A 12,186-nucleotide genomic window follows, 5' to 3' on the forward strand; every position below is an offset into this window, starting at 1 on the left:
CCATATGATATTAATCAACATATGCTCCACTAGTGACTGGCTTCACGAGGTATATCCTGGAGTTCTAGTGAGAAGTAGTGACCAGTGCAGTTCAACCAGGTCTGTTGTGAGATAGTAACTCACTGAAGACAATCGTGAATGTGTCGCTCAATTTCGTGGATTAGTTGAAGTTAGACATTAACACCGTTGAATGCCGGCTCAGTGGTCTAGTGGTTAAGTTTATTTATTTATTTATTTAAACACAAACATTGGTACAAGGAGGCACCAAATAGATATGCGCCACATAAATCATTCGATTTGTGTGAGGGATAGGATACTGCTCGGGTGCCAAAACCGAAGCAGGTGGCTTTCTTAGCGGGCCACACCCCGAGGCTCCGACCTGAGGGTCTGATCCACAGGGCAGTGGGGCATTGTGAGGAGATGCAGTCCCATGGTAGCCGGTGACCAACGATTGATTCATACGCCATTTGTTCCCTCAGAATACTGGAGCCCATGTGCATCATTGATCTGAGATCCGGTTAAAGCGCTGGACATTCGCTTTTCGTCCTCTCATTTTCGTAAACAACAGTAGTGCCACGAGAAGGCAGTGAGTAGGACTTCCCTGGCAGAGGCTGTATACGCGTGGCCATGTGAGAGGGTTTCGAGAGGGATGGCGGGCTCACTCCACTCTCGGCCACCCCAATCTGGGCCAGTAAAAGATTGAGAACATAGGATACAAGAGAATGGGAACAGAGGATGTTTAGTATTGAAATGAAGGAAGAATAAAATTTGAGACAACTGATGGACATTTTGTAAACTAAAGATTGTATGTATACTTACTTACTTATGTACACTTGTTACTCCTCATCGAGGAGCATAGACCGCCCATCAGCATTCTACATCCAACTCTCTTCTGGGCAATCCAGCTTATGTCCAATTGGAATTACTGATTCCTAGTACTTTCAAGTTATATCTCCTCATTTCCGTTGCTATTTGTCTAGTCCTGCTAGTCTCCCATATTGTCCGTACATTCCATGTACCTGTGTTAATTGTTGCTCCATTTGCTAGAAGGGACATCGATCTCGTGACTTCCAAATAATTTCGGCTTTCATCATGAGATATCATAATTCCTCCTCGAACTCGGAGGGTAGAGTTTAAATGGTTTAAATTATTTTTGTGGTTAGCGTTTTTTAGCAAAGTTTTTTTTCTACTGGGTGGGGTTGCCGATCCCATAACCAACCCTCCTTATTTGTATGGGCTAGGGATCTGCAGTAACTCTAGAAGAGCTATATGCGGAGTTATTGCATGTATGGTATTCATATTTTGCCAAATAACTGTAATTTTGTGTTTAAGTACATTTAATTGTCTCTACTTGTGTTCTTGTTCACTACGAGACTAATTTATGTAAATTTATGTCTATAATTTAACTATATAATACATAAACCCTTGTAAATTTCATTAGTTATACTAATCCACCTGTTAAATAAATACTTGCATTGATGACAAATTGTCTCAAACACTATGTCAGTTGATAAAATCAAAACCTTGACAACTAATTTAAAGGATTTCTAAATAGTTGGAATTATTTTGTATAATTATTTAATAGTAGGTTGTTATGAAGAGACATTTAGTTGATAAGTTCAATGAAGACTATTAATATTTTATGAGATGGTGGACAAGATTTGTAGCTCAGGTGGATAATTTTGATGAAATTTTGTTCTCAAAGCTGGATGGTTTATTTATGGAGCTTTCTTCGTTTTTCCGAAGGACATTATCAGCACGAACTTTAGGTAGAAGTTTGTGCTTTTGTTTTGTCTTAATACTTGATTCTACACAATCAATGCTTGTATTTCTTCTCCTATCCTTTTAATAGATTCACAATTCTGTGTGTCATATTCTTTCCTTGTAGACTTATTCATACAAACAGGTTATAAATATGATTATACAGCTTTAGTAAATAGTCAATGAATTGTCTTTCTTCTTCAGTAGCATAAGGTGTCCTTTTTTCATAAATCGTATGAAATATCGGCTCAGTGGTCTATAGGTCAAGTGTTCGCGCGCGAGACCGATAGGTCCTGGGTTCGAATCCCGCGAGGCGGGATCGTGGATGCTCACTACTGAGGAGTCCCATACTAGGACGAAACGGCCACACAATGCTCCCAGGTTTTTCATGATGGTCTAGCTTTAATTGACCCATGAATTCAACCATGGAAATTACTATAATATCCTCAAATATCCCTTCTGATACAAATCTGTTATTGTTCAGTTTGATAGTTTACAGAAATCATTTCGTTTTTAGAAATTATTTTTCATAGGTAGAGATTAGCTAAATGACAACTAAAAACATGAATGTAGTAGATGACAGTTTAATTCTATTTCATGTGTATACTGATAACTACATAGAATAAGGTTGAATCAACAATCATTAAGTCCTATGTTAAGTTAAAATTGTTAGACCAATAGTTAAACACTACAATATCATTCAATTCACGATATATCTCGATGATTAAGCAATGATATAAATGATAACTGTTATACACTTATCCGGTCAAATATTCATTTTAAATCATACACTAGATGTATAATTCGAAATATGATCAAATAATTTTAATGAACTATTGATTTTATCTAGACAACTGAGAGCACTAACAGAACAGTAACAAGAAATTTAAACCTAAACAAAACGATGGTTATCGGTTCCAAATATCCATACAGTCTAAGTGTATAGAAAGTTTATATTGTTGACAAAAGGGTTTTGTGTAGATGGTTTCTTAATTTCCAGATACTATTCGTTACAGACTGTTATAACTCGTGGCCTGTGTGCCCTGTTAATGCATAACGTGATGATACCACAAACTAGAGAGCAGTGAATTAACGACCGGACCAATGACGCATAAAACCCGTGGGAGCATTCTACAGTACTTATCGGTCGTGCTTCCTGCCTAGCCCTGCCTGTTAAGTCCAGCACATCAATCTCAGCCTCTGCGATGTGAATCATTTATTTCAAACATACTGGGTTTATATACCAACCAGACAGACCACATTGTACCATAAAGTAAGAAACAACATTCGTACAAGATTTAGCCAAACGTGGTCGTGAATGAGGGAGATAGCAATTGATAGACAAGGCATAACTCAAGAATGGTAAATCGTATAATATTAATTCATAGGTCAAAATAAAGCTCATAATAAGAGGAACATGAATATGTATAGTTTAGTTACATAACAATTATACGATAAAAATATACGTATAGTAATAGTCCAGAAATAAATCCCAACAGTTATTCAATCACCTCGATAACCATTATAATGTCAATCTCAATGTTGATTAAAATCAGAAGGCAATGAGAAGCGGCAACTACAGTTTATTAACAGATAGCGCAGATTACAAAGCTATGAACATATCGAATGTATTTGAAGCGGAGAGGCGAATAAGTATGTATGAACAACTACATAGGCAAATTTATAGTCAAATTGTATAAGGGTTCAACAAGGCAAAGCAAGAACTCATAATAAGATTTGAGTACATATATACATGGGAAGGAGAACGAAGCAATCAACATTTCAGCTAGAGTCTGTCATATGATCTAGTGATCATAACGGTACAAAGGAATATGCGAACTGTTACTGTTGTAATAACACATTATCTGTTAAGTTCACATAAAGGGATTGACCAAAATTAACCCTGATCGAAATTGATTGTAGGATAGTTGCTATATGCTTCAGGTGAATGAAATTTATGCAATTATGACTACTTTTCTTTACTGCTTAATTTTTCATGGAGTTTATGATGCTCATATACATATTTGTATTTTTAATGTCAGTAAAATTGTAATATTGGACGATGATCCGAAATGATTTAACTAATCGTAACTTCTCACAAGGAATTTAGGAATTTATCTGGAGATCAGTTACTAGCGAGCATGTCATTATTGTTTGCTTGACTGATTTTGGTAACTGGATTACATTTTTTTAAAAATATATATAATGCTAATTAGGGTGTTATGCACAACAATAAACATTCTATTCATCTTTGTATTCAATCATACACCGTAATAACATTCAGATATAAATTTTCACTTTATAAGATAGAAAAGCACTTTAAGCGAATATGAATGGTGACTAGAAGCACGTTTCATCCTGTGTTGGAACTTGTCAGCGGAATGTACCTGCAGCCCAGAGTTCATATTCACCCTGGGACTCGAACCTAATAAGGCTCGCCTCAAACGCTATCGCGTCCTGTAATAAACATCCAGCTGACGAGTCTCGAATAGGACGAAACGTGAATCTTGGATTCCATTGCTATCCGCTATCTATCTTTGCTTATAATACTTATGACTTATGATAATATCAAGACAATCTGCATAAGATGCACATATTCCAATTGCAGTCCTAAATATATCTATGAGAAGATTCAAACAAACAATACAAAATGAAATGCAAAGTATTTGTTTATATTTTCTTAAGAGAAATTACTATGACAATAGGAAAAGGAAATATATCCTTAGGAGAATGACTTAAATGGCACACCCTATAATAATTTATATATTCTATAATTTAAAAAGTAGTTGAATATACTAAACAATGTACCATCGGAAACGTTTTTAATTTCTTAAGTAACTGTTCGTTAATAAAATGAATTTTCGGTTTATTTTTTGAATCAGTTTTAAATATTATAATGAATAGTTTCAGCTTAATGAAATTGAATATAGAACGAGTCCGGTTGAGTTTTCTATTGTACATATAAACAATGGTAGATAGTTTATGATTTAGAGATCAAATTCATGATCAAACTAATTAGTTAATTTTTTTTATTACAAGTCATTGAACATACTATGGAATTGATAGAATTAGAATAATTACGATTACGCGCATATAATGGGGGTTTTAAAGAATGTAAACGATTGTGTCAAATCTTATTGTCCTTGGTTCGAATCTTGCAGGGGGGATCGTAAATGCCCACTGCTGAGGAGTCCCATACTAGGATGGAACGGCCGTCCAGTGTTTCCAGGCTTTCCATGGTAGTTTAGCTTCAATTGACTTATGATTTCAACTACTGAAATCTTATTGCGTTTGTCACTTTATGTATAAGTGCTGAAACGCTTATACATGGAGGAGGAATCGTGATCTTCAAGTAGGGGTGTTTGAATACATACCTAAATGGTTGCAAAAACAAATGAACTCCATTGATCTGATAAAATCACAGAGTAGACAAATATCTTCCTTCACTGAGAAATATTTGGTTGAGATGGGTCGTAGTGTTGATATGAAGTCAACCTTCTTTGTGTTATATAAAATTGTTAAAAGTTGAATACAAACGCTTATTGAAGCCTTAACCTCACGAAAACTGAAATACCCTTTATATATTCAAAAGCAGTTTGTTCTAGCATTCAATCCAGAATGGTAATACGAACTTTTTATCTAGATTGGCTTTCACATTGTGTAGTATATTGTTATCTTTATTTCCTTTTATATTCCAATTTGTCTAGTTAACATTCGATTTTTTTCATATAAGACGTCTTAACAAGCATATGGATATGAAGGTTGTAAATCTTCATCAACTGAGATGGCTGGGTCACGTGTTACGTATGCTTGAACACCGATTACCACGACCCGCAATGCTATTTGATGTTAGAGACGGTTGAAAGAAAGTTAGGGACGGCCAAACTGAAATGTGGCATCAATCCTTGAAGTCACTAACTTCTAGTCTGAACCATATTGGTAGATGCAGACTACCGTAACCAGTGTTTAGTGACTTCGGGTGACATGTCTCAGAATCGATCACAATGGCGTCGATGTATATACTCTTTGTCTTCCCTCAAACCGTGGGATTAAAATGGCTTTATATCTTACTTCCTACGAACTAATTCTTTCTTCATGTACTATATCCTTATGCACAATCTTTCTTATATATATTACTACCGTTGAAGTGACTACTTCTATGAATTTGGTGTTCACCTTGTTTTGTTAATGAGGTGTTGCAACTTGGAGCGATGCATATATGTGCTTGGTTCTACGTTGCAGCTGACTGATTGATTGACTGAAATGTATTTCACGAATATATTGAAAATATATCTGATAACCTTCATCTGCTTATTGCATTATCTAAATTTATCAGAGGAATTAATTGTTTAAGCTAACTATAATGAGAAGTTATTTTAATATAAAATTACAGAACTTACTTATTGTTGGCTCATAATACAATCTAAATGGGTATAGAACAGTGTATTCATAATTAGGATCCAAGTTTTGTTACATTTTACTCCTACATTATGGTTTCTTTCTTATACATTTTCTTGTTAGAATTATGAAAGGATTTTCCCATGTAAACTTTCTAGTTTTCACTAAGTTTACACTTCTTTCCAATGTTTACGGGTTGTAAATAATCAGCAGGAAACTCCACATGAACTAGGATTCGTGTTGTTTGATACTCGCCACACATAACCATAGTTCTGTTAATTTACTATGCAAGTTATATACCTGTTAAGTTCGAGATAATTTATTCTGTTCGATGATTAAGCTTATCTACATCGTGTATTTTTATAGGATGGTCTTAAGTTCGTTTGAAAATTCATAGTGCATTTATACCTTTTGCATTTCTTTCATTTAGGGTTATTGATGAAGCACCTCCAGCCTATGAAGATTTTGATAAATATCCTAGATTAAGTAAATATCAGACCTCGTTTAAAAACTTAACTCCTGTTAAACCATGTACACAACAACCTCGACAATCTTCACAGCTTGATTCTGATCAGTTTGTGAACTCATCAACAGTCTCATGGATAGAACCATTTCCGAAACCACAAGGTGATCCACCACCTGCCTTTTTCAACTGGCTTCGTAGTCGATTTGGTTCTTTACGTCAAAGCATTATGAGTCGTTTATCAAATCAAAGTAACCAATTACAAGGCTCTTCGGTCTTCAGCATACATACTGATTCTAATTCTCCAGTTTTATCAACTATCAATATTCCTAGACCATTCATTCATCCGGAACCATCAAACTCAGTGCCCCCTGCACAATCATCTGAGGCAGTAGAACCAAAGCCTTTGGAATTAAATGATTCTAAAATGACACGTTCGTCATCATCATCATCATCATTACAATCCAGTGCATCATCAGTAGTTTGTGCAACTGATGAACAGACTATGATAGGAGTATCTACCATATCATTAAATTGTAACAGTAATCAAATACCAGATTCTAGTTGTACAAATGTACCTCAGAAAACTTTGATAGTACGTGATTTTGACATAGAAGAAACGGAATCACAAAATGATAGTTACGATGTTGATACTAACGAAATCAATCAGTCTACGACCCATTCATGAATAAACTTTTATTGATCACAAAGTGTAAGTATCACTCAGTTGGCTTTTTGGAAAATTTTGAAAATTTACATTTTTTTGTTCTAAGAATGGCATTCAATATTTTGTGATCTGTGATAATCAGAAGTATTTGAATTATAGAATAAACTAAGAATCCCAGAAATAACATAGTCGGATCAAAAAGTACTAGATAACCACAAACGAATGTACTTTATTTAGAATTCGAAATCAAGCATTCAACAAGTACAAAAGTATCATTAGTTCATTCAAACACCACAGATCTCAGTTTTTGATTGTCTTCTCATTTTTATTACTCTCTGACCTTAAGCTTTCATCAGTGAGTTTAGAATCTTTAACTTTTAGAATTTTCCTGTGAATGACTTTCATCTTTGATTCTGGTAACTGCTTTAAAGAGATAAGAAATAACTACTGTATTGCAGTCGTCACATACTTTGGTTTACTCATTTACTTTACAATTAATAGAGAAACTTAAATCCAAATTAAATAAATACATTCTTCAAATCTGACATAATTTTTATGATTTGCTTTTGCACTTGCCAAATTTAAATAACTCTTCAGCTTTACAACAAGTTACGATAAGTAATACCTTTAACATGGTTGGATTCTTGTGAAATGAACACCTAGACCTTTTGAACTGAATCCATTTGAGTAAGCTTACTAGTTTCTAAAGAAATACGAAGTGAATTTAATTAAATAATCATACTTGGATAATATGTACATGAATAATAATTTATTGGTCACTTTATTTTGAAAAGTTATTAAACTATAAAAAGGTAAGATCACAATGTAATTAATCTTGGTTGATGCATTTTTACGATTTCTAACGTATACATTATATATATATAGTGGACTAATATCAGTTGAGGTATTGTAGTGACCGAATACTCAGGTGGGAAAAACCAGTATATTGTTTAATTCATAATTACAGAGGTTTTTTTGATAAAATATAAAGACCATATATTAAATACTATATTTGTAAATATTCCATCAGTTATACTTTAAATCCTTTATGATTCTTCCATTTCTTGGTTCTTTCGTGCTTTCCTTTCCGTTTTCTTCAATGCAATCTCCTCAACTTTCATTTGACAGGTATTCAACTTTTAACTGGTGTTACATATTACTTATGTCAACAGACATAAGTAGCATACATCACAGTACTATTGAAAACTGGTAAATGTTAGACAGCCACTTCATCTTTTTATATAAATTTTTCAATAGTTCAGATTCATGAGTCATATTGTCAGGGGGTCAAAACTACTATGTTCAATCCTAGAGACTAACGCATTTTCTTTTGACCCCTGAGTTGGAATACAATAGTCCTCACTTCCAACGTCGCACAGTTCATGATAAAAATATGGGTTCACAGAAAGATTACTTAGTCTAGTGATGGGTTCTCATCCAAAAAAAAACACATGATGGTATTAAATAACTGTACACCACTTATTGGTCTTTAATGGTACATTAATCGATGTCAATAACTTTTAGAACTAATACATCCATCATCAAGAAGGTACAAGTATTTATAAATAACTGTCTACGCAAGATACTCATCATCCATTGACCGGTTAGCATCAACAACAGCCTTTTGTGGGAGAGAGCAAACCAGTTTCCATTTGAAGAGGAAATTAGGAAAAGACAATAGGAATGGATAGAATATACGTTACGCAAATCACCAAACTGCATCACGAGGCAAGCCCTAACTTGGAATCTTGAAGGGAGGCGGAGGAGAGGAAGGCCAAAGAACACATTGCGTCGGATAATAGAAGCAGATATGAAAGGGATGAATAACAACTGGAAAGAGCTGGAAAAGATTACCCAGGACAGGGTTGGATGGAGAATGCTGGTGAGCGGCCTATTCTACTCCACGAGGAGTAATAGGCGTAAGTAACTAAGTAATCGATATCAATCCACAAATAGTACCACCTACAACTGTATCTCAACTTCATCTTTTTTCATTAATTCTAAACTTCAAATCTATAAATATCGTAAATCGAATGTATTATATAACCCTATTTATTTCTACAAACTTGTTTTCTTTTTTCTTCAATAGATTATCAACTATGAATAAATTGTATGAATTATTACATAATCCAGCATAATTATACATTGCGATATTTGCTAACGAGTATTTCACTGCTCACAGTGTAATCGTCATGTAAATAATTATATCAAGTTAATATATCTATTTCCCAATACGTTTACATTCAATAATCGTTTACAATTATTATTATTATTATTATTATTATTATTATTATTATTATTATAATATTTCAACAATATCAACTTTGAACATTCATCTTTTTCCTTCTCCTATTGTATCTAATATGGTCATTGGTATTGCTTCATTTCCAATTATTACTTCCTTTCTTTGATCTAATTGTTTGTTATTGTAAACCCTTCTTTTTGACAATTTTCTTTTTTGCTACATATATACTGGTTAACAACTGGTTATTACCATTATTATTATTATTATCATTATTATTAAATGATTGTTTGTTTGTTATATTTTACAAATTACGTCTCTTGTTCACAATTGATTATGTTTATAGAACTTGTATAGCTAATACAATGGAGTTTACCTGCATACACATCAATTGACGATCCTTTAACGGACATATAGAAAGTTCCAAATGATATAATATATATATTTATATGCCCACAAATGTATAAAATGTTTTGCATTTAGTATAATTTACTTTTTTTTATGTAGATATATGTTGTTTTAATTCCACTGTAAACTTTACACTTAACAATTGAACATAAACGAATAATTGCCATCAATCTTATATAATTTTGTTTGTAATTTTCCATGTGATGTAGAAGGTAATGCTTTGTGTTTTTATCTAAATATTGTTTCTTCATGAACAGGAAAGAAAATTCGGTTTACTTTTGGTTCATTCGTTTTACTTTGGGATTTACCTAATGTTTTTTCTCTATTGTCTTGATCGAGTTGGAATAAAGTAAGAGGATAGATTAGGTTCAAAATCATTTCTCGTTATCGTATGCAACACTTCTTGTTCATCTATCACATAAAGTGCAAGGGTTAAATGATAAGTCATGCAACTCTTTAATTATGAGGGCAGTTGTCCCTTGTATATTCTCTAGGCGATTTAATGTTTACTTCCCTTAATCTAGTACGATGATTAGAAGTATTCAATTTGTTGTATTTACTAGGAATTCTCGGGACAGTACAATATAGTGGAGAAGATTTGTAGTTCAGGTAGATGATTTTGGTGGAGTTTTGTTCTCTGAGCTGGATGGTTTGGTCGTGGAGCTTTCATCGTTCTTCTGAACGATATCATCAGCACAAACGTCAGGTAGAAGTGAAGTGTTCGAATTTCTCCATATGTGTTTTACAGCTTGTCCTGTGCACTTCGATGTTGATTGGTTCTTATTGACCTTAAATTTGTCATTGTTCACTTCTTTGTTTTGGTTGTCTCCCATTGGTTTGATTTTTGTCCCTATATTTGTGCATGATTTTTCTGATTGGTCGGTAAATTGGATTGATTTCAATATGCTTGTTGATTGCTGATTGACCTGAGTGCCAGGCTTCTAAAAATTCCCTGATGTTTTTGGAGTTTCCTCTGTCTAAGAGTTCCACATTTTTCCAATCGAATGAGTGTCCGCAGTTGTCCACGTGCATTATTACAATATAAGCCAGACAGAAATAGGTGAACTCAAACGAACGTATTGTATTTTGAATTCGAAATAAGCGGGCAATCAAGTACAAAAGAATGATCAGTTCGTACGAATGCCACACATTTCTATATCTTCCGTCCATAAATTTTATACTTATTCAGTAAATTGATATTTTTTAGTGCATCCAACCATAAGTTATTATTCATAGTCCAGAGTGTTAGCTGGACTTTAAAAAGTATGTTTTATACGAAAAGTGATAGAGACGTAATTATGCACTCCTGTAACTTCCTCTTAAACATAAATCCAATATGCTATATATAATACTAACATATTTCTGCATGAGCATGTACACGCCATCTTTACAGGCATGATTTACACATTACAACACTTGATAGCTCACAGCATGCTTCCCAACTTATTAAGTTTATAGTTTTTATAAAGTAGACTCGTAGGGCGCTTGCTGTAAACTATGACGTTGAGGAGACACGTACGTCAAGTTTGTTCCAGACGTCAGAAGTTCCATAGCTGTACCCTCAGAGCAAGATCCTGAAGTAAAAAAAAGAGAAACAGAAGAGCAGCAAGGCACTTGGATATGAACGCCAAACGTTGCTTAACATTGTGTAGTAGAACAAACAGAGGTATGATAAATTAGATTAAATTCATATTATCTCTTTTTAGAGTGAAATGAAGTCAGAGGCTCCATATTAGAGAATGTACTAATAAAGAACAATGAGTTGTGATGTTTAACAAGTTGGAGTAAGCTCACATGAGGGAAGGGAAGTCAAGGTTGGTACAAGGAAAGCGTTTTATTAGAAGGGAGTGTGCACATAGAGGGTGAAGTGTTAAGAATACTAATAACTATATCTTTTATTGTCCAATTTTTCCTTTCTTTTCTTTTTTTTGTCCATCCGATGCCAGCCACACAATCCTAGCGTAAAAGTCCGAGTAAGCATGTTATAGGTTGTCTTAGTAGAATAGCTAATCCAGCATAAAATTGGAAACATGAGTCTGAATGGTGAGCGTAGGAGAACAACCTCAATATCACAGATTGATTGACTCGTTCTCAACCATAAAGAGCCTGATACAAACAAAATATTCTGCCCCACAAACACGGGTGGATTGAAGTCATCGCCCTCACCATCAATGCTTGCCGGTCTGCTGTTACAACTCCACCCTCCCTCCTTTTGTGATGTTAGGCTCATTTAAGCTTATTTTTGAA

General features: G+C 34.1%; 1 protein-coding gene across 1 annotated transcript in view; it reads left to right on the forward strand.

Moving 5' to 3' along the window:
* USP21_3 (Ubiquitin carboxyl-terminal hydrolase 21) overlaps window positions 1-10,346 on the forward strand; it is a 43,574-nt gene extending 33,228 nt beyond the window's left edge. Inside the window, exons 4-5 of the mRNA XM_012945779.3 lie at window positions 6,590-7,334; window positions 9,379-10,346. Coding sequence (XP_012801233.1) covers window positions 6,590-7,310 — 721 coding nt within the window. The 3' untranslated portion in view covers window positions 7,311-7,334; window positions 9,379-10,346. The remainder of the gene's footprint in view (window positions 1-6,589; window positions 7,335-9,378) is intronic.
* Window positions 10,347-12,186: the final 1,840 nt, after the last annotated feature.

This window comes from Schistosoma haematobium, chromosome 1 (assembly GCF_000699445.3).
Source record: "Schistosoma haematobium chromosome 1, whole genome shotgun sequence".
Classification (NCBI taxonomy): Eukaryota; Metazoa; Platyhelminthes; class Trematoda; order Strigeidida; family Schistosomatidae; genus Schistosoma; species Schistosoma haematobium.